Source organism: Gambusia affinis, linkage group LG03, assembly GCF_019740435.1.
Source record: "Gambusia affinis linkage group LG03, SWU_Gaff_1.0, whole genome shotgun sequence".
Lineage (NCBI taxonomy): Eukaryota > Metazoa > Chordata > Actinopteri > Cyprinodontiformes > Poeciliidae > Gambusia > Gambusia affinis.
Window position 1 is genome coordinate 26,619,920 of NC_057870.1, and position 23,568 is coordinate 26,643,487.

At 36.4% G+C, this 23,568-nt stretch overlaps 3 protein-coding genes across 3 annotated transcripts in view; 2 read left to right on the forward strand and 1 right to left on the reverse strand.

Moving 5' to 3' along the window:
- cds1 (CDP-diacylglycerol synthase (phosphatidate cytidylyltransferase) 1) overlaps window positions 1-4,626 on the forward strand; it is a 25,271-nt gene extending 20,645 nt beyond the window's left edge. Inside the window, exons 13-14 of the mRNA XM_044111516.1 lie at window positions 461-635; window positions 713-4,626. Of these exons, the coding sequence (XP_043967451.1) occupies window positions 461-596 (136 nt within the window). The 3' untranslated portion in view covers window positions 597-635; window positions 713-4,626. The remainder of the gene's footprint in view (window positions 1-460; window positions 636-712) is intronic.
- On the reverse strand, window positions 2,948-11,745 carry tmem175 (transmembrane protein 175). Its single transcript, XM_044111515.1, has 10 exons — window positions 11,437-11,745; window positions 11,086-11,124; window positions 10,875-10,972; window positions 10,741-10,792; window positions 10,597-10,632; window positions 10,443-10,526; window positions 9,765-9,929; window positions 9,024-9,102; window positions 8,817-8,952; window positions 2,948-7,682 (listed from the first exon to the last, which is right to left on the reverse strand). Exons 1-10 carry the CDS (start codon window positions 11,635-11,637, stop codon window positions 7,010-7,012), a joined length of 1,563 nt encoding a protein of 520 aa, XP_043967450.1. The 5' UTR covers window positions 11,638-11,745; the 3' UTR covers window positions 2,948-7,009.
- Window positions 11,746-22,687: 10,942 nt separating this feature from the next.
- Window positions 22,688-23,568, forward strand: part of rasgef1ba (RasGEF domain family, member 1Ba) — a 74,084-nt gene continuing 73,203 nt past the window's right edge. The window contains exon 1 of the mRNA XM_044111983.1: window positions 22,688-22,965. Coding sequence (XP_043967918.1) covers window positions 22,897-22,965 — 69 coding nt within the window. The 5' untranslated portion in view covers window positions 22,688-22,896. The remainder of the gene's footprint in view (window positions 22,966-23,568) is intronic.

A 23,568-nucleotide genomic window follows, 5' to 3' on the forward strand; every position in this document is an offset into this window, starting at 1 on the left:
GTGTCCTGATTTATTCTTTCCTACTTGTTTCCTTCCTTCGTTTAGTCCTTTATTCTTCCTTATTTTCCTCCTCACTTGTCTGTCGTGCTTCCTTTCTTCCTCTCTCCTTCCCTTTCTTCTTTCTTTCCATTTATTCTTTCCTCCCTTTAATTTTTCTCTGTTGTAACCGAGTATCCTACTTTCATACCTTTATCGTTTTTTCCTTCCTTCCTTCCTTCCTCTCATCTTCACACGTATATTGTTCTCTGGTTTTTCTTCCTTTCTTGTGACGTTTATGTGTATTATATTATATTTTAATTTTATTTTATTTTTGAATTTGAGTTTTCCATTGAGTTTCTACATCTGCAGTAGAAGACACACTTATTTGAAGACTTTTGTTCCTGTCTTTACCAGCGTTATCGCTGCGTTTGCTGGGCTCTCTCTACACTGTGTTACTTTGACTGGGCCGTTTGTGTTGCAGAGGTCCGAACCCCAGTAAAGTGCTGCAGCAGCTGCTGATGCTGCAGCCGGAGCAGCAGCTCGGTATCTTTCACATCCTGCGCTCCCAGCTGAAGGAGAGGGGCCTGCTGCCGCTGCCGGCCGTCCAGGCCGAGTGAAACCCGCTCAGGAAGAGTGTGAGGAGGTTCCCATAGCTAGTACGAGCACACACACAGACTCACACACACACACGCGCACAGGTGCACCTTTTGACTGTACTGTGTGTTACTCCCAGACCCATCATCAGCCTTCTAGATTTGAGGCGACTCCGGAGGGGGAGGAAAACATTTTTTACCAAACCAAACCCGGAAGTCGCCGTCGCCAGTTTGCTTTTGACCGCCTTCTCTCGGCGAAGGAGGACGAGGAATTGTTTGGATTGTTTGAGAACGGCAAACTTTGCACTGATTTTTCTGATGTGAACTGTTAAGAGACGCTTCCACCAGCAGAACAGACTGGTTCACCGTTTCCGCTCTGCACATCCACACGTGTAGCATGCATGCATGCAGCAGCGGTGCATGCGCCGCCATCTCCTTCCACTGGTAGCTTTTAGGTTTCTGACCAAACGTTGGTGGAAACAGATCGACTGCAGGCATGCATCATAGATCATCATCTGCACACCTGACACTTGAAGAAATATATTGTACAGAAATATACGTAAATATTTAGCTGAACAAATACCTAATATATATATTTACTTAGAGATTTGCTGTGGGATAAGAAAAAGAACATTTTAAGCTGTGAGAAATGATATGCAACTAAAGAGATAATTTCCTTTAGCATGAGCAAAGTTTATCTTTAACAGGCAGCCATGTAGATTTCAGCCGATGTTATTTGATGTTTGTAAAGCTTTACTTCAAGAAAAGGATTAAAAAGATTAGGAGTTGCAGTGGGATTAGGAGATCAGCGTTGCAAGCTTTAGTCTAAACCAGAGTAGCTTATCTGAACAGACACAAAATAGATTAACTGTTTTAAAATAAAGTTTTAAAAGCTTCCTAGCAACACCTGTAAAGCTCACACATTGATAAAGTTTACATTTTCTCCCAAATTCACTGATAAATCACTTTTTATTTTATGGTAAAATATTGTTTTAAGCATTAAAACTGTAATACTGCATTATAAATTTGTTAATGAACAGTAAGGAGGCTGAACTGATGCTGTAATTGCAATATTACTGTGACTTTTATAGACTGAACTCTTTATTTATAAACCACCGTTACATACAGACGAAAAAAAACAAACAGGTTTAATAAAAATAAAAAGTTAAATATTTATAAATCAAACTAGTAATTTGAATAATTTCAATTTTAAAAAAAATATTGTTTATTCCGTTTCTGCTGGGCATTTAAATTTATGTACTAGTTGTATTAAAAATGTATAGTAGAGCAAATATGTTAAAGGTTTACTTGGTTAAAATAAATAATATTTGCATATACTTAAAAATGAATCGGGTACTTGAAATGATTTGATGTAAAACTTTGTCATTATATGTTAAATTCATATAAAATTATTTATTCTATTGTTTAATGATTCCTTTGTGAAAGTGCAACATGAAATATTTGCGGCTCATCAGGTAAAAAATTTTTTAAAGGAGTATTATGAGGAAAAAAATAAAAGTAAAGCAAAACCCATGCATGTATGAACTGTTACTAGCAAAAATGTGGTGGAACAATTCCATTTTTATTTTATTTTTTTACTTTTTTAATATGAATATTTTATTTGAAATTGAAATAATTAGATTTGATTAAATTATCTGTTTTCTCAGTTTAACAAAGTGATTTTGAGAAAACGTGTTGAGAAATATGTGCAGTTTAAAACCTCACCAGCAGGTGGCAGCACTCGGCTCAGTTCTCAGGAATTCACCGTTTTTGGCCCCCAGCTGATCAATATGGAAACTGTGGAAGCTGACAGCGGTTGTCCCTGCTCTAATTATTTTTCTCAAAAATAAAATTTTAGTCTTTTATTCTGCCGTTGGCACATTTTTAATGGGAAGTAGAGACATTTCTCCCTCTTGGATTAAAAAAATGATAGAGTTCAGCATGTGTTGTCGTTTCTGAGCGGTACTTCCGTCTGTTGCCGCTGAATGATATGTAGAAGGTTTAATAAATCTGAAACATTTCAACCCTGAAGAAAAAGACAAAAATTAAATTTCTAAACTAAATAATTAGTTTCAGTTTAAACGTTGTTGTTTAACGGTAGCTTGTTTAGCTCAAACAAGCTAAAATTACTTTATTTTCCCCCATATTATAGAATAGAAGTACTTTATTCATCCCAGCAGTGAAATTACTTTATTAGAAGAAAATCACAGGATAGCTTTTATTTTCACTTGAGCTCTTACTGAAAATGTAGTCACGTTCAGATTTCTAAAGTTTAGGAATTTCATATTCAGAGATTTTAAGCTTTAGTTTCATTCTAAAATCTAAATTAAGCTAAAATATCTCTTAAAACGGAATCTTATTTTATGATTTTACAGTTTACTCTTTTTTTTTTCACCAAAACATGCTTTTGTGTGAGCTTTACAGGAATTTATCTTCTGATCCATCTTTAAACATGAAATGTTCCTTTAATGAAAGCCTAGCGCTTCCTTTGTGGTTGCACTGTAAGGTGGAGGCGGGTTGTGCTGCGGGACGGTTAAATCAAATTGATTTGAGAAGGTAGGGTTACATCAAATCAATGTTTATAAGAGTAAATTATGAATGTAAGATGGTGTGAAGCATCGGTACGGTTTGTTTTCTCTGTACAGTAAATGCATCAATATTAATCTGTAAACACTAGAAGGTTTTATTAAAAATGCTGTTTCCATGTCTACCATTCTGGTCGAGTCAAACGATGCGTTACAAAGCATGTTGCCACGCTCTCGCATCCAAACCAGAGAGAAATGTTTACCAAAGGTTGATCACAGCTCACTTCCGTCCGGGGACCTCCGGGGGGCGCCAGTGAGTCGGATCCCTCTCTAAAACAACAACCCAAAGCAGAGAGCTAATTCACATGTCAGTTTTTGTTCTTGACGGTTCTAATTTATTGGTTTAAGCGGTTCTGAGTGTTTTCCTCTGAGATTAACGGGACCAGATGTAAATGTTCTGTAACTGCTGCTTTTTCAAGACACTGAAGCAAAATCTGCAACACTATTATTTACATTTTTACACAGTTTTAAGCTCATTTTTACAGAATCTGTAGAGAGCCTCTGGGATACTTAAAGGGATAGGTCAGGATTTTATTTTTATTTTAGTGCAGAAGTTTGGTAAGAATGTATAAAAATATTTAGTTTTTTTAATAGTAAAAATGTGATTCTGAATGTAACAGTGGATTTCCTTTTTATTTGGCAAAATACAACATATTTTTCCTATTTTGCTGGTGGAAACATACAGAAAACATTACAGTCCTTCACTTTAAGCAGCTTAACATTTTTAAGTTTACTTAAAACTGTTTAGCAAGATATAAGAGCTTGTTTTCAGTCAATAATTCCTTAATATTGATGAAGAAAGTAGTTCAATTTACAGAATATTTTACTTCTAAATATGCCTTTTTCCCATGTTGTAAGTAAAATACTAGAACTTTTTCATCAATATTAAGGAATTATTGACTCCAAACAAGCTCTTTTATCTTATTAAAAAGTTGCTTACAAGTTGGTTTTGTCTCATTCCAAGTGTAATTAGACATTTGTACTAGAAACTAGACCAAAATTACTTGCCAAGATTTTAAGTTTTTTTGCAGTGTATGTGAAAATTCAGAGGCCAAATTGTCAAAAAGAAAAATAAAATAAATTGACAGCAACAGATTCTAACAGCCAGGAGACAAAATCAAGTTTAAAAAATGATTTTATTCCAGCCACTCTCTCAAGGTTTCATTTTTTATTTTATTTTTTTTTAACGTAATTTATGGATCTAACGGCCATGCAGACATAAATGTAAAGACCAGAAAGCACAAAGCTATTGCGACCCAAACGTTTAGGTTCTGAACTTTATGCTGCTGGTTTAATTTGTGTGTTTTGGTCGATTGGTTGCCGAAATGACAGCATTCAGCCTTTTGGATCAAATCTTCATCTACTGAAGGAACCGAGCAATACAAACGTGTAAAGTGAACACTGATGTTGTTTTAGAGATGACATGAAGCAGTTTACTGTAACCAAATGAATAAATTTGTTTCTTTAAAGCAAATGTCTATTTTATTGTGACCTTAAAGATGACAAATCACAAAAACAAAGCTTGACAGTTCATTTTTATTGATCTGCATCATGTGCCACAAACATTCATATTCAGGAAGTTGACGTCGTTTTGCAACCAAACATTTAATGGCTTTTCAGTCCTTCACTGAAATAAAAAAAAAAGGTCCCTTCTCAACAGGATCTGGTTCTGAATGGAAAAGAGTGCAAAAACAAAAGAAATACAAGATAAAGTCAAAATACAAAGAAAAAAAGATGAACATAATTTTATAGGTTTTAATTAAAGTGCACGTTGGTTTTAAATCCACTTTGAGTCTGTATTAAAACGTTTTTTATGACAATATCAGTATTTAAGCATTATTTATTTATAATAGCAGTGACCCCTGCTGGACAAATGCACAGGATCCCTCTTTAAGTTGTTTTGATGTCAAATCCACAACCATCATTGATTTGAAAAATAATAAATAGAAGAAAATAAAAAAAACAAAGTGAACTACAGGAAGAAGGAAGGAACCGTTTCCGGTTCCAGTGTTGATGCAACACAGTAAAAACTCTCCGTATGTTTCACGGTTTCTGTCTCTGAAACATTTGATGTTTAGTTTTTGATTAATTGTTCATTTGAAGTGATTTATAAGTTGTTGAATTGAATTGTATGAAATCAATATAAAACAGTGCAGTGATGAGTTTTATGGCTCTACTTTCTCAGTACGGGTTTTAAAGTGCATTAAGCTTTCAGTCTGGTTCTGTGGAAAGTTTATGAGCAGTTAGTATCTTCTTTAAATCTTGACATCTTCATTTAAACCAAAATAACAATAGATTTGACCTACAGGTGTCCAAGGTGTGGCGTGGGGGCCTTTTGTGGCCCTCTGAAGGATTTTTTGTGGCCCCTGACCTCATTGCAACCATAGGAGGTTGATGGAAATGGACACTTGTAGAGAAACATGTTTTACAGATAACTAAAATCTTATTAAAGAAAAAAAAGGTACAAAAAACAAATTGTCCATTTATAATGACATTTCTGCAAACACAAATAAAGAAAATAATCAACTGTGTGCCTGTCTTATAATATTGTGTAAAACTGTTTTTACGTTTCTACGATTTAAATCTAAATTACTAAGTGGAAAACTTTAAAAAAAGTCACAAAACATACATTTTGTGGCCCAAAAGTCCTTCCGACTTAAAGATTTTGGCCCTCAGGAGCTAATAGCTCCCAACAATGGGGGCAAAAATATCAAAACCAAATGTCTCATGACTCCAAATGAGAACATTTATGAACCAGATATTTCCAAAGTTTCTCTTTGGTTCATCCTCTTTCGCCACTACAGACTCCGACGCCTCCGTTGCTGTTGACGTAACCAAGATTAACCTTCCAACTTCCTGATCAAAGTGCCGCTAATTTCCTAAGGACATTCCTCCATTTGTTTCAGGCCTTGAAAAAAATCTATAATCTGAAAAATGTCAGATCTGCGGCTGCTACGACCAAATTCAGTGTGTTACTCTGGAGCAAAACAAAGAAAAAACATTAACCAGAAAGGTAACCAGCTTCACTGAGCATACGCAAAAACAAAATGGATCAGTAAGGAAACAGTCTGTGCTGCGCAAAATAATAATAATAAAAAAAGCCTGTCTTGACTCAGTTTCTGCAGTTCTGATTAAAGGAAACTCAAATTATACAGAAGAAAATACAATTCTGCCAAATACCAAGGAAAGGTAGGTTTCTCTCACCACAAATTATCTGAACTAATCCTGTAAGAAAATAATTTAGCTCAGAAAACAGATTCCCAATCAAACCTTCAGATCCTGATTGAGATAAAACACAAAAATATAAACATGCTAAGAGAATCCCATTTGGATGCCTGGATGTTTTATACAAAACCAAAACCAGAGATGGGTAGTAACTGGTTACATTTACCTGGCTACATGTACTTGAGTACTTTTAGGAATACTTCTCCTATGCTGTACTTTTTACTGTTACTTGAGTAATTTCTTGGATGGATATTTTTTACTTTTACTTCAGTACAAATATGTTACAGTAATGCTACTTAGTTGAGTACAATTTTTGAGTACACTACCCACCTCTGGTTAAAACGGCTGCTAATCACACAGGTGGAAACTGAAAAGAAAAATGAATGAATGAATGAACGAACCTTAGATAACTGCATCAGAGCAGTTTCTATCAGAGCTTCCTTTACATCTACGATCCAGATTTCGCCTTCAGGGTTTAATCCCACTTGTGCTCCAGATATGAACAAACAACTAATAGAAAAGGAAGACGGTTCTATCCACTTTGTTCTGGATATAAACCCACCAGGGGTTTCTTTCAGTGGCCAAACCTTTTAGCAGCAATACTCCACAGACCCAATCGGGAAACTTCTAGGTAACTACAGCATTAAACGGTACTCGCGTTTCGTCCGCTTCATCGTCCACAACGGTCGTCAGATCGGACCGGTTGGGACAGAAAATGAAGCGAAGCAGTGCCAGCCCGATGCGTACCAAGAGCCTCAGCACAAGAAAGGCGAAAGGCACCGTGATCTCCATCAGGTGGAAGATGGAGGTGCTAAATTTACTTAAGATGCAGGACAGGAAAAATGTCCCCAAGGCGACACAGGGATACAAAGCTAGCTTAGCTAGCATGAACACGTGCTCCCGTCCGCCGTACCAGACGTAAGGGTGCAAGGTTTCCTGTTCGCTGTAGAGCGCCACCACCCAGATTGAGAGCTGGAATATCCCGGCGAAGAAAACGATCACACAGCTGATCTGAATGGCTTCGATTTCGTTCTGGGAGTTGCGCGGGAACTCGTGCGTTAGCTGGTAGGCTAACGGCAAACCGCCAACAAAAGCCAGAGAGAAGGTGTTCAGCAGGCCCATGAAGCGCGTCGCCTTGGTGACGTGGAGGAAGAGGGAATGGTGGACGAACCAGAGGAGGCCGACGGTGGCGAAGGAGCCGAAGTAGGCGAGGTACTCCGGGCCGTAGGCCTGCAGGGCGGCAACCAGGCTGCCGCCAAACTGCTTCTGCACCACCGCCGGGTCCGGAACGTTGTCCTCACTGAAACCATGGAGCCCAATACATGTTACTTTGTTGTACTACTAAACAGAACACCATTAAAGTCACAAATTCCTTAGTAAAGATGAGGTGACTTCTATCTATCTATCTATCTATCTATCTATCTATCTATCTATCTATCTATCTATCTATCTATCTATCTATATATCTATATATCTATATATATATATATATATATACACACACACATATATATATTTGTAAGAAAAATAATTGTGAAATTTTTTTTTATTGATTTCCTCCACTGTCTTAAGAAATTAACCAGAAACAACAAATCAGAGCCAGGAGGTGGGTCTTAGTGCTGTCAATCAACCTCATGTTTCATGGTGTTCATGAGGTTAGCACATAACGGCTTACCATTACAGAAAAACTGCTTATCCCTCATCAACGGTGGCTATGCTAACTAGCCTTAGCATTCACAACATTCTCCGCTAGCTCTGGGGTTTCCTTAGATAAAAAGTTTTTAATCTACTTTGAATATTTAATTGTACATACTGTATTGTACTGTTTGACAACTAGGATTAATTGGAAAGCATTCAATGGAAAAGAGACATTTGTAATGAATTTTCTCTACATAAATAAACTGAATTGTATTGGATACATGGGAATGATCGACAGCACTAAGACACACCTCCTCATTGCAAAATCACAAAATCTTAAAGTAATTTTTTTAGTGCAAATATCTAAGTACATTTGAGACAAAACTAACTTACAAATAACTTTTCAGCAAGATATAAGAGCTTGTTTTAAGTTGATAATTCCTTTATGTTGATATTTAAAAAGCCAACCAGTTTCACTGGCAGATTGTTTCACTTAGAACATTTTTCCCATGTAAGTGAAAACTTGTATTTTCACAAATTTTTAGAAATTATTGACTATTTCTTGCTAAAAAGTTACTTGCAAGTTAGAGCACTTGAAATGAGACAATAGTAAGAAACTAGACCAAAAATTACTTTGTCGATTTTGAGTTTCTGCAGTGGATGTGAGAGTTCAGAGCCCAGACTCTGAAGAGCCAGGAGAGCTCAATTGTCATTTTTATTCTTTTTTTTTTTACAGATTATTTGTCTCATACACTTGACAAAATAGTGACCATTTCAACAAATATGTAAAACATACCAAATGTCTAGGATGAGAAGCGTTGCTACGATGGCGTAAACGCCGTCGCTGAAAGCCTCGACTCGCTCCTTGCTGAGCGGCTCGTTGGGGAGGTATGTGTAAAACAACATGGAGTCCGGCGTTTCCTCCACCTGACCTGAAGCAGAAGAGACTCATAAGGGGGAGGAAGGAGGCGCCATCAAAGCGCCGGTGGGTCGATTTTCCTACCGATTGCTTTGCTGCGGCACCATTTCAGGCTCTGGGAGATGTAAGGCAGGAAGATGATGATGGCTAGGAGAACGTAAGACTGGAAGACATCAGGACAGAGTTTTTAAACACAGCATAAATTATAACAACCTCAACAATTTACTGAAAAGTGGTGAAACGCTGGAGGCTACGGAAACCCATTCCTGCCATGAATAAAGAAATTAAAAGCCACTCAGGAATAATTATGAGTTTAAAAGTCAGAATTTTGAAAAACAAAGCTGTAACTTTCAAAGTCATAACTGTGAAATTAAAAATCGGGATTATCAGGTAGAAAGTTCTAATTTTGGCTTTCAGAGTCATTTTGAGAATGAAGCAAATTTTCTTAGAGTGGTTATTTTGTATTTCATAATTATGCTGTTGAAAGAAAATATTTAAAACTCAAAATTATGACTTTCACTCTCAAAATTATTTGTTTTATTGTCATAATTATGACAAAAACTCAATCATGACTTTATTCTTGAAGTTGACTTTAATCTCAAAATGGAGTTTTATCCATAAAAATAACTTTTATTGTCAAAATTGTTATTTTTAACCTTAAAATTATGACTTCTTCTCGAAATTGACTTTAAAACTCGGAATTATTCTTGATATTATGACTATAGAACTCGAAATAAAGACTTCAAAAGTCAAACTTATCAACTAACCACCATCTTTGTTTATGTGAAAACTAAACAGTTTAAGTGGGACAGTTTTGGTGCTGACCAGCTGGAAGAAGATGAAGGAGAAGATGCTGGCGAAGAAGCACATGATGGGAACCCTCATGATGACCTTGAGGATGTGATGTTTATAGTAGGTCAGGTTCTCTGAGATCTGGATCTGTTCGTTCAGCAGGAAGGGCCGGCTGAAGGCGTACAGCACAATCACCGACTGGAAGACACAGAAATCAGGTCAGTGTGTCAAGAGTCAGTGAACACACGGTGCAAATGACCCGGTACCAAAACTCACACTGCATCCTACGCCCCTCTGAAGTGTGGACTCAGTCAACGTGAACATAAAGGTTTGAGTGTGCAGGTTACAATCATGCAAAAATTCGAGAACTTCGGCATCCAAAATGGCAGGATCGGTCACAGTTTCAGCATTTATGCTGCTAAAAGTACAACTACAACAAAATAAATCAATTTTATATGTACAGGTAAGATGCTCCTCCTTTCAAAGTCAATGCTGGAGATATTTGGATGTTGAAATGTGTTGAAAACAGAACAAAATTCATCGTATCCACACATGTCCAGTAGAATGAAACCAAAACTATTTCAATACTTTACATTTGAAAACTTTTTATTTTTTGTGAATATTGCCATATTTCCAAGACTAACATTGTGAGAATTGGGACCGGGCCGATAACTGACGTAAAGGACGAAAAAAACGCTTCAGCTTCCTCACCTGAATCACCCCAATCACCATCACACAACCACAGAAGAGTAAAATCCCGAGGATGTTCTCAGGGAAGGTTGCCATTAAGGAAAACTGCAAAGCAGAAGAAAAATTAATCTATTTATTCAAATGTAAACACATTCAGAATCAGTCTGGTACTCACAGTGTACGGCAGGAAGGTTATCAGCATCATGCAGGCCTGAGTTAGAACACAAAGCAGAACAAAAAAGGGAAGTGTACAACTTAGAGAAAGTCCGGTAGAAAAACAAAAAAATAAAGATGTCAACAAACCTGAGGCTGTACTCACAAGGTTAAGCAGAGCGAGGCAATCGTCAATGTGAGCAATGACCTGGAATAACCTGCAAAAATCAAAGCCCAAATAAGGAAACCTGGAAAAAAATCAAAGTGATAAAAAGAAATCTGAGCAGAGAAAGTAAGTACCTGATATGAGCGGCCCAGGCAACCGTCACGATCAGGAAGGTCATCAGGTAAACGGCGATCTTCGTCGATAGCAGCAGCTGAACGCTCTCCCTCAACTCCTGCACGAACCAATCAATCAATATTATTTATAGAGAACTTTTCACACAGAAACGTGTAACAAACATGATTTAAATGTATAATAAAGATCAATCAAGATAATAATAAAGTTTACCTCATTATCTTCCACTTTGGTGTGGGCAACCGGCAATATCTGTAAATAAGAGTTGATTATTTTTCTTTCATTGTGTTTGAGTAAAAGTAGCTCGATGCTTGTGGTTTCAGTTTCTCCAAAGCTAAGATGACTGCAAAAACATCGTTAAAAAGAAGAGGTATTTTTTTCTACCTCTTCCTTTTCTAAGAATATGTTATCTGTAAAAAATGTTGCACGACAGAATGAAAAAGCGTCCATCTGCATCAACCAGCTATGCTTGCATTGAGGTCAGGACACAATCCTTCAGAGTAGCCCTCGGGCCGCACTTTTGGACACTGTGAATTAAGGTGAATCCGTTGCGGAATTTCTCACCATGACTGTGGCAATGATAGAGATGAGGGCATCGCTGTAGGCCAGCAGTCTGTGGGAGGACTGGGTGCTGCTGTGGCCCTCTCTCTCGGACGGACTGAGTTTGTCCAGCAGCGGGGAGGACAGGCCGCGGATCCTGGCTTTCTTCTCCATCTCCTCCTCGACGTGGTGCTCGATAATGTCGCTGTCGTCGTTCTCCCCCATCCTGGACGGAGCTGCGGGACCACGGAGGACGGGCAGATGTTTGCAAACACCCGAAGAACAGGTGACTGTGGGCGGACCGGGGAAGCAGGAAGTAGAGGAGCAGATGTTTCCGGTTCCCTTCGGAGATCGTTCATTCAACAAGAGGAGTCACTCTGCTGGGGAAATTGTTAATTTTGCTGTTTTAGTTCTCCCGTTTTTTAAAATTTTTATTTTAAATTAAAGAATATTAATTTTTTTATCTGGGTTTCTCAGGTTGAGTAATTTAATTGTATGGTATATTGTAATCTGTTTTTTCAATTATGTGGCCAGAAAAGTGAAACTTCTTAAAGAGGATGTAACACTTTACAAATATTTGTTATTCTATTAGGAAAATATTTTTATTTATTTATTTATTTATTTATTTATTTATTTATTTATTTATTTATTTATTTATTTATTTATTTATTTATTTATTTATTTATTTTATAGAGCGATTAGACATGAAACTATTTCGCCTGAAGGGGGCGACACAATACCATTGATTCACCATTTTGGTATATAAGCACACCAGACTCAGTTATCCATAAAAAAAACAATAATAATAAAAATACATCATTATTACTACTACCACCATCACCACCACCACTGTGTCAAACTCATGGCCAGCACAGCAAAAATACAAAATCTTACAAGTTTTTTTCTTGTGCAAACATCTAACTTACAAGTAACTTTTGAGCAAGCTATAGTAATTTATTTTTTGTCAATAATTCTTGTCTCATTGGTAGATTATTTCACTTAAAACCAGACATCTTTTCCATGTTGTGCTTAAATTTTATTTTTCTCAGTTAAAAAAGGGACAAGTGCTGCGAATTAGCTTTTGCTATTGCACTCTGACGTAAACATGGGACTGCTGTTTACTTTCAGTTTGTCTATGTCGCTGTATGTCTGTCCCTACCAAATAAACTAATTAAAAGAAAAATCAAATCAGTTGTCATTTGAATAGAGCCAAATTACATCAATTTGAATGCTAAATGTTACTTAATTTCAAGCCATACTCATCTAATCCAGATAAAACTATGAGATTTTCATAGTTTAAGGTAATTTTATTAATTCATTTTGCCTCAGCCGGTCCTGTGAGGACATTTATGATCTTCATGTGGCCTGAAATGAAAATGAATTTTATACCCCAACCTTACAGGAATAACAGTTCATAAAAAAATCAAATGATAAAACAATAAAAATAATAAAATTGTTATTATTTTCTATTAAATTTCTCTCAAACTACTTTTGGCTCTTTTGCTGTCAGATCCTAAAGCAATGCCTTGGGCTGCCAATCTTCCTCCCTGAAGCTTGATCAAGCAAGTTTGTGCCAGTTTTTCATGCTAATATAACACAATCCGTTCATCTATCAATGCAAAAATGCAACCTTTTTTTAATCAATATGTTAATATTTTTATCAAGTTTTCTCATCACAAGCAGTATGAAGATATAAAACTGGGTTCACTGAACTGAGTTGTCAGATGTAACTGGTGTAATCCTACAAAACATCTAGACTCCCAAACAAAAAAAAAATAATTCTGCTCTGCATGAAGCATAACTTACTAATTAAAAACTGTTTCATAGCAAATCCTTGTCTTACATTTTTCTCAGAGGAGTTGTTTTTAACCAGCTACAATGAAATAAGAAGCAAGAAGTAACATGTCAACAATGGTTTTTCTGTTTGACTGAGCAGCACAGCAGCCAGTGGGAGTGAGACGTGTCACAGCAAAGATCTCTGGGTAATAAGGTTTGAATGTTTTGGCTCATTAGTTTCTCTACTTCCTTTTGAATGTCTGAAAAAACAAAACTGTGGATCTTCTGGTTAATTTCCAAGATCTGATGGGCTAGAAGAACCGCAGCTTCACTTGCAAAGCCCGATTTTAACATCATGGTCATTCAGTTTAAATCGATACTGAGGTCAGTGTGTTTTTACAAAGATCTGCGTCTCAAAAATGTATAGTAACATTAAAAATGTAAAGATTTTGGTGCTGCAGGTAAGAAAAACAAAAATGCAATGTCTCAAAATGGTGTCATACTCTAAGCAGCTAATTAACAGAAATAAATACAAGGTTTCATCCAGACCCTCCACTCTGGTTCTTCAGCAAACATGTAACTGAGCAATGTTTAAAAATGAAAAGATTATTTTTTTATGGTAGCTTTAGCACTTTTTCATACTATTTTTGCAATATATGAAGAAAAATTTCCACAAAGAATAAAACTTAGTGTAAAAAACATACTTTTAAAAAATGAAACATTTTTGCTCAGTCACTACTTTTTGATGTCATTTTCCATAAAAATCAAATGAAAACGTATTAAATTTAAAAGAAAGAAATAAGCTGAGGTCAATTTAGCTTCATAGAGACATGTTGATACTTTACACTTTAAACAAATTTTGTCAAATTTTGTTTTTTCCAGAAAAATTCGGAGATTGATCTAATAATTTCAGATTTTTTTTTCTAGGTCATTTTTGATTTTTGAAACTCAGAAATTTCAACAATATTTCTAGAAAATGTCAGAAAATAATCTTGAAAATTACAAGTTTTTGCAAATATTTTAAACTCATACATTTTTAAGAAGGAAATCTTGGAAATTTCTGAATTCCCTCATGCAAATTTTAAATTTCTGAAACTCAGAAATGTCATTGTTTTTTCTACAAACCTTTTGAAATTAAACTCAAACTTTCTGCCTTTTTTCTCACAAACCTTCAACCTTTGGAGCTCAGAAATTTCCTGGATTATCTAGAAATTTTCTAAAATGAATCTGAATTTTTGGTGGAAATTTACTAATTTTTTTCTATATACAACGTCCCTGACACACTGTCATAATTTAATCAATATTATGGAATTAGTTACTAAAAACAAACTCCTATACCTTGTGGAAAACTAATTTGTAAGATAATTCTGTATTATTTCTAGTGTACTAAGATATTTGCACTAGACCAAAATTACTTGGTAAGACTTTATGTTTTTGCAGTGCAGCTGGAAAGAAGATTGTGATGGTAATGGTGAATGTAACGGGCTGATGTTCCTCTGGACGCCGGTCAAAGTGACGAACTCGGAGCGAGTCTGATCAAAGGAGAGCAAGGCTTTCTCATCTCAGCTCAGCGCAATCATGCCTGTCCTCTTCCTCCGCCGCTCCTCATCCTCCTCCGCCCTCAGCTCAGACTGAAACATGTTGACACAGAACACGCCAGGTGTAATGGGATTGACCTCCGTCGCCTGCGCTGCCAGATTGCAGACAGACGCATCAATAACATCTGGGCTGCTGTGGCGCAAACTGTAAAGTCAGCAGACTGAAAATGAAGATGGGCGGAGCCTCAACTGGCGCTACCGTGTTTTTTTCTCAGTTAGATGGAAAAACTGTAAATCACTAGTGTACATGTTTTTTTAAGCTACTGGCAGGTCAAAAAATTCATTAATAAGACAAAACTAACTTTCAAGTAACTTCTCAACCAGATATAGAAGCTGGTTTTAAGTAAATAATTCATTAATACTGATGAAAAAGTGATATTTCCACTAGCAGATTATTTCACTTTTAAAATGGGAAAAATGCTTTGTTATGAATTAAATAATCTACTAGTGAAACTGGTTATTTATTGTGAATTTTAAGGGATTATTGAACAGCCCTTGTATCATACTAAACAGTTCTCATAAGTTAGTTTTGTCTTATTCCAAGTGTAGTAGGATATTTGATTTGGAAACTAGACAAAAATACTTGGTAAGATATTGTGTTTTTGCAGTGTAGGGACCACAAATGGCTCCCGGGCCACACTTTGGACACCCCTAGCTGCAGCCAGGGGTGGATTCATTTAACAATTTCAGGATTGGACTCATGTATTTTCATTGTCTTCCTGCACATGCAGCACCCAGATGGATTTATTGATGGTATATCAATTTTCTAAACTCCTATCTGAACTGTTCTTAAGAGAGTCAGTGAAGTCTTCTTCAGGTAAATGAAGTGAGGGGCTTCAGTGGCGTCTGACAGGAGTTATTACCCCGCGGTGATGAGTTGCAAATCCAGACGGGAAAGCTGTGAAGGCCAACTCTTCTGCTGTCACTTCTGATTAAGGCAGAAGCTCTCATGTCTGCAGGACAGAGCTAGGTTGTCTGAGGACAACAATATCACAGGATCAGGAGTGACACCATTATGGAGTGAAGAGCAATCTCTGAGGGGGTCAGAGGTCAGGAGGATGCAGACATGTAACCGCAGTGAGTGATGAGACGACAGTGGGGTTTGTCAACAGATGGATCCCCAAGAGAAACTGTTTTACAGGAAACTCAAAGAGTTTCTGCATTCCAAGGGACATAAATTAAAATAGATTAACAAAAACCCCCAAAACAAAACAAACTAAATTCATGGTATTTTTGTAATCAGATCTACAATAATGTATTAGGGTGCTAAAATGGTATGTTGTGTTTACAAGGCTATCAACAAGATCCGAATGGTGAAACAGCTAAATGAAAAGCAGAGGGATTTCTCACAGCTCTGATGTGTGGCAGCAGGACGATGTTGTAAAATAAACCTGATTTAATCTTCTGTCTGCAGTTCAGATTTAAACCATCAAATCCACAATCTACTGCATCAGCGTTACGCAACGGCCTGCCCACTAATGCTGCTTCATTTTGGCTCCTGATCTGAAGAGAAATATTTCAGCTAAAGGAAAAAAATCACGAATAGAAAGCTTTGGACACCATGCTTGAAGTTTATGTTGTGTAGAATCAACCGATGTGTTTAATTTAACTATTTTGTGCTTTTTTTCATTCTACAAAATAGGATAAAGGAATGTTTGTTTGATGTAAACATGAAAATCTAAAATATGTCCTTTAGTTTTACAAATATATTTATGTTCACTTAAGCTATTTACACACATAAAGACCACAAATAATCATGGGGACGTTGGATTTTCATCTAAATCACTGATGTTAAAACAGATACTTCACAGCAGCAACTATTCAGTAGAAAAAATCAAAGAAATCTGCAACCATCTGATTACTGAGAAAGACTGAAAAAATTCTGTATTTTTATCAGAAAAATTGGTGAAAATTAAAGGAGGAACTTTGGAGAAAGAATTACTGTCAGATTTGAAGAAGGTTTGATCCTGGTGAATGAAAAAAATCAAGATTGGGATTTACCTTCAGGAAAATAATATTTTCCCTGCAGTTTTTGGTCATTTCTGCTTTCTATAAATGTTTACTAACCATTTTATACAGAACTGATAAGATAAAAGATAACATTTCCTCTCTTTCTCCATTATTCTCCAAACAATAATCATTAAAGCTGCAGTATGTAACTTTTAGAAAAAGTATGTTTTTTTAAATATGTGTAGGAACTATCACTTTGTCATGACAATATAACATGAGACAGACAATGTGTGGAAAAAACTGATCTCCTCTGCCTTCTTCCAGTGCTAACTAGAAACAACCAATCAGAACCAGGAGGCAGATTTCAGCGCTGTCAATCACTCTTTCTCACTGCTAAGCTGCAGCTTACCATTTATGAGCCTGTCATTAATGCTAAAGCTAGTTAGCATAGCCACATTTGATGGGGGATAAACAGTTGTCCTGTAACATTAAGTTGTTTCTCCGCCATTAGCACATTTATCAGCGAGTACACGAGGATGATTGACAGCACTAAGACCTGCCTCCTGATTTGTTGTTTTTGGTCAAGAGAGTTGAATTTCTTCAGTTGGCAGTAGTAGCTCAGAGAGGAGGAAGAGGAGGATGATCTTTTCATAGATTATCTAACAAACTATCACAACACAGTTTTAATTCAATATTAAACTTTACATTTTATGAATAAAAATTCATTGCAAATGGAATTACAAAAAATAATTTCAAATACTAAAAACATTTTAGTCATATTTTGCACAAAACAAATCCAGTTTGTGTGTTTGTGTGTTGAATAAGACAGGCATCAAGCAGAAAACAACAGTGACTCATAACTCTGCTCTTTAAGGAGACAACATGACCCAATTTTAAACCCTCCCACCCCTCAGGTTACCAGTTTTAAAGGTCTTGAGGATTTTCTTCCTGAATATCCCCATGACTGTGTCTTAACCCAGATATTCAAGTTTTTCTCTCCTAGATTTTGCATTTTACACCGTCTGATAGGAAAATCCTGCCTAATACCCTCCGCTGATAAGATCCTGAGTGCTTATTGTTGTCCTCTCTGCGGCCCGTTCACCAGCTGGCCCTTGCCATACAGCTGATCACATCTTATCCATCTCCATCCCGGATCCTGGAGAGCTGCGGTTTACCTTCAGTTAATGAGGCTGGCAGCTCAGACCCGTCATACTGAACCGGCCAGTCCAGTTAAAATTACAGAGCAATTACATGCTTCTCCACAAGTTATAGATTGGAACGGGAGGCAACGTCAACCTGACCTACTTTATTACTTTATTCACTTAGAGGTGCTCTGGATCAAAAGGTAAGTTTTCTGTAATAATTGAAGCTTAAAAGCATGGCTTCAATAGTGAATGTTTTTATATATATATGTTCTACATATTTGTAAATTAAACAATAAATACATTCCTCTTTATCCAAGTTAAGAAGCAGTGCTTTAAGATAAGTTCATTATTAACATTAAATTAGCAGCATTCACTCCTCCTGGATCAGAACATAGCAGAAAATCTCCAAGAACACTGCAAAAGCAAAAAAATGTACACATATTTTACTTTATTTCCAGTGCAAATATCTTATCACACTTGAAATGAGACAGAGATAACTTACAAGTAACTTTTAAGATTTAAGAGCTTGTTTTAAGTGAATAATTGCTTAACATTTAAAAAAATATTCAAGTTTCACTGGCTGAAAATTTAATTTATAACAGGACATTTTTTCCATGTGATAAGTGAAATAACCTGCCAGTGGAAAATATACTTTTCCATCAATATTAAGAAATTATTTACCAACATAAGCTCCTATATCTTGCTGGAAAGTTAATCCTTTGTTAGTTTTGTCTTATTTCACTTGAAGTGAGATATTCACACTAGGAGCTAGACAAAAACAGAAAAAAAAAACTTGGTAAAGATTTTGTGTTTTTGCAGTGTAATCTCACGTCTGTGAACCAAATCCTTACAGAATCCACGAGCAAAGCTGCCATTTGATTTATTATCAACAGGACTGCAGTGATAGCAGTGAAAATGACCTGAATCCTTTATGTACTGCTCCAGAGTTAATTGGCTGGCTGTGGAGTCGACAGAATGGACATCAGAGAGATAAAAGTGATGGAAGAAGGAGCCGACCGCAGAGCATCAATTAGAAACATAACTGTTATGATCACATTCTTACATGAGCAAATGTGAGATGTGATGTTTGCTGAAAATTCTTGCAAGAAAGCATTTCCCCCAAATATCTCTTATTTATTTACAGATTTCAGAGTATATCAGTGTTATTGGAAGGAAACATTTCCACAAGTGAAAAAAACCCCAGAAAGGAAGACTTGTTTTTTCTAGGAGAATAATATGATTATTCTTTTGAAGTTAGTGTTTTTAATTTAATTTATTTGGGTAGTGCACAATAATCAACATTACCACAAATAACTAACAGATAGAAATTTGATAAAAGTTCTCTTCTCTTCTAGGTTGCAAGCAAAACTAAAGAGTCTCTCAGTCCAGGACTAACCGAGATCTTTGGAGTTAAATGACCTGCTAGTGTAGCAAGTGCTTTTTAAAATCAATATTAAGAAATTATTGACTTAAAATAAATTCCTGTATCTTTCTGAAAAGTTACTCATTTCAAGCGTGCTAAAATATTTGCACTAGAAACTAGACAAAAAATAAATGTCATTAAAGCAGAAGTATTACGTGTTTTCCAGGCACATAGTGCCATTTTATAGCACAGTCAACTTCCTGTGTTAACTTCAGTCATAAGAATTATATATATATATCAAATATGGCGTAAAATAAATTTGACTTCATAATTTAACATCTTTAAATTGGGCCTCTGTCTCTTTAAGAAACTCCTGCTCTTTCTGAAACGCCACCTTCAGGAAGTCATCACAACATGGCTCCTCTATTAACCCTTTAAAAACATTTTTACCAGTGTTTCAATGAGAAGTAGTTCCTATAACAAGATCAACTGATCAGTTGTTTGCTAATTGCTGCTGGCTAGTCTGTAGGAGCTGAGCGGGGGAGTCATGGTGGATGCAGAAGCTTCTCAAAGGTGGAGCTTAGTCCACCCACGTGTTTTGCACAGCTGAATGGTTGCCATGGAGATGAAAGGATTTCTCAAACATTTATTAAAGAATCAAAGCAACACTCCAGGTTTGTTTTTGATGAGGAAATATCATAACAAGATGTAAAGCTCAAAAAAGTTGATTTTACATAAAAATGCACCTTAAAATATTCTAAAAAACATTTTTTGGGAAGATAAAAGAATGAACCTGTGACTGTAGGATGATAATTCTGGGTTTGACATTTCTTCTTTGATACGGTCCGACTGTGAGGAGAGGCCACAGGAGGGTCTGCCTTTCAAATGGAAATCCTGCGCTGATGCATTCGCAGCACAAAGGAGTCTGTTTCTTATCTCCGGAGGAAAGTCGGATCTTCTCTGTGAAGCCGGCTTCAGAGAGAGAGAGAGACGGAGCAGCTGACGCTTGGCTTCAGCTCCACACGGCTGCAGGAAATATGTTTTCTGCTGTCTGAGTGAGTTAGGACTCATTTACTAATGGTGAGACTCAGCTTCCCCCTGAGCCAACTGACGGATAAATCACCCACAGTGCCTTGCTGCAGTGCAGAGAGAGTGCAGCCGCTATCTCCTTCTTTATTTAATCTCGTTTATTTCCCCACTCTCTCTCTCTCTCTGTCTTGCTGTCTCTGTCTCCAGCTCTGTGGAGCCGTGAAGCCGTTTATGGGATGGATGATGGAGTGGAGGCTCGGCTCGTGGTGAAGTTCCATCAGAGCCGCGGAGTGTAATAAAGAGGAAAAACACTCTCCATCAGAGACAGGGCTTTGATGCAACATTAGGCAGCTGCTGCAGCGAACACAGCGAGCTTTATGTAGGAATGCGTGTGTGCGTGTGTGTGTGTGTGTGTGTGTGTGTGTGTGTGTGTGTGTTGACCTAAATTACCTCCTATTATCAGATTTGCAGCTTCAACTTTTTGTTTTATCATCACATTTTCTTTACAACAGCTCATTAAAGACCAGTTTTAATTCATTTTTTTTCAAAAATCTGTACACACTTTGTGAACTCAAACGCAGCTTCTACATTTAGTCGTGAAACATGTTTTGTTCGCTGGACATTTTGATAACAAATCAAATGTAAAATTGTGTATTTATTTTTATTTTTATGACTTGTCACACAGCAAAAACATAAAATCTTATCAAATATTTTTGGTCTAACTTCTAGTGCAAATATCTTAGCACACTTGAAATAAGACAGAACTAATTTACAAGTAACTTCCAAGAAAAATATATGAGCTCGTTTTAACTAAATAATTCCCTAATATTGATGAAAAAGTACTATTTTTATTTTCCCCTTACATAAAACATCTTGTTATAAGTGAAATAATTTGCTGGTTAAACCAGCACTTTTTCATTAATATTAAGGAATTACTGACTTAAAATAAACTATTAGAAGCAATGAAAAAAAATAACATCCAAAACCTTTAAATGAGATGTAAATAAGTAGTAAATTTAATGCAAAGGAAACCGTGATCATTCAAAGATGGACAATAATCTCAAATGCTCAAAAATAGGAAACAATAATTGAACAACATCAAATTTTGACACTAAACACAAACCAACAAACGTGAACCAAAATCACAAAATTGTAATCCACATTTCATCAATTTTAACCTCAGACTTCATTAAAGAAAAGAATAAAAGAAAACAAGCATCAGTGCCCATTTTTCCGGAGGAAGTAAGAGACAGAAATGTTACAATGCTGAGGAAAACTGAAACATGCTGACAGAATAAGGACAAAGCTGAAGAGTGTTTGCATATTAAGAACAGAGTCGTCTTTCTTCTGCAGCTTGAAACTCTGCAGTTTTGCAGCTCTTGCAATAGTTTGGTTTGGAGTTCAGAAACCTGGCCCTCCACCACAGGGACCTGCTGGAAACTTTCTGTCATTTTTAGGACAAAACTTTCTCAGGTTTTCTCTGAGAAAGTTTTGTTTTCTTAAATGGAAACTGTTAGAAACGAAATCTTGTTTCTGTTATTTTACTGTCTTTTAAAATTTCACTGTAAGTAAGTAAGGTACAAACATTCATTGACTTTTTACTCAAAAACAGCCTTGGTCACACCCTTTTATTAAATTTGGCTAAATAGCAAAAGGTTTTGGGGGAAATTTGCTGGGGAAACTGGTAGAAATAAAACAATATTAAACTCCAAAAGCTTGGAATCTGCACGTCTGATACCAATAAATGTCAGGAAAAATAACTTTGTATAATGAATTTGTATAAATTTTGACACATCTATAATATTGGTAAAATAAAGCCCTGTTACACTGGTAGTAAAAACTTTTTATCAAAAAACGGGTTATTGAAAATGTTGCATTAGAAAACTGCTTCTATTAAGCAAATTTCTTTTTGTAATCTGATTGCGCAATTTTATGGTTATTGGAAATGCTGCCGCTGCCTAAATAGTGGATTGACATCTGATGCATACTCCAGTCTGGAAGGTGGCAGTAATTTACCTATAAGTTGTTTGCCAACTACCATAAAAATAAAAAGAAGAAGAAGAAGCTGTTGCCTAAAGTCTCAGATTAACACAATCACTCAATAGCAACATCCATTGTTTATTTTCTCTTTAGGATCAATAAAGTATTTTTGAATTTGATGACGTGATTCTTGGTGAATATGGTTTGGTATTTGTTATTGTTGTGTTAGTTAGTGAAGGTGTTTTAAAATCTTGTTCAGAGTGCCCATTTTTTAACTTTGAGCACCGGCCCCTCCAAATGTCCCTGGCCGGCCCTGTCCATCATCACATCTGCTAAAACAAACACCTGTCGCTGAAAACCACCTGCAGCTCGTTGTCCCGCCCACACCGCCCTCTGTCGCCGCCTTCTGATTTATTTTCAACGCTAAACCTCAGATTATTTTGGCGGTGGGAATAAAGATTGTAAAGCTCCACATCCAGCGGGCGTTCTGCGGATGTTTAAGCCGGAATTTCGCTCCTATTATCGGGCGGAATTTCCCCGTTTCGCTCGGGGAGCTGGTGACGAAGACAGAAAAGTGATGCCTTTAGGAAAACAGCAGCTTTTAATTTGATAAAGCTTCACTATTTCAGGGGAATTTGACTATATGGCGAAGTTTCTGTCTGAATTACTGGGATGCGCACTTCCCAACAAGGGGACTCCTCCTCTGTTTGAGGTAAGGATGCACCAGGTTTTTTTTTTAATCCTGCAGCCTTCATGCATTCCTGTCAGATGTGAGATGAACAGATTGTCCCTCCATAATAATAATAATAATAATAATTTAAGTCACTGTTCGTTATTTCTGGGAATCAGCAGAGGGTTTAGGGTTTGTTCATACAATGTTTCTGAGTTTCAGAGCTTAAAGATGGTGACTGTAATGTTGCGTTGCCAGAAAGTGGCATCAAGTAAGAAATGGCCAAGAGTCAAACTCTTCTTCTGTATTTGGGTCAGTGTGCCACAGACATGCTGTTGACGAAGCTAGTCTAGATTAATCTGGATTGATTGCAGAATATTGAAAAACAAGTTTGTGATTTGTGAAAGACATGCAACAGCTTGATGAGCTGATTATTTAAAATGAAAATTACTGAAAGTACAACTCACTAAAAGCACTAATTAACACAAAACTGAAAAAGTAGGTATATGCATTTTTTATTTATGATGAAAGAAATCCTTTGACATTTTTATCTACCTAGAAGTCCTTAACCAGCCTATTTTAACTCCACCCAGTTAAAACAATCACCTTTTTCTATCTAACTACTAAGTTGGTTAATAAAAATAA

Coding starts and splice junctions, on each gene's coding strand:
- tmem175 (XM_044111515.1), bottom strand. CDS start 11,637: ATGGGGGAGAACGACGACAGCGACATTATCGAGCACCACGTCGAGGAG. Junction 10,793..10,874: donor GCCTGGGCCGCTCATATCAG/GTACTTACTTTC, acceptor TGATTTTTGCAG/GTTATTCCAGGTCATTGCTC. Junction 7,683..8,816: donor CTTCTCATCCTAGACATTTG/GTATGTTTTACA, acceptor CCATGGTTTCAG/TGAGGACAACGTTCCGGACC.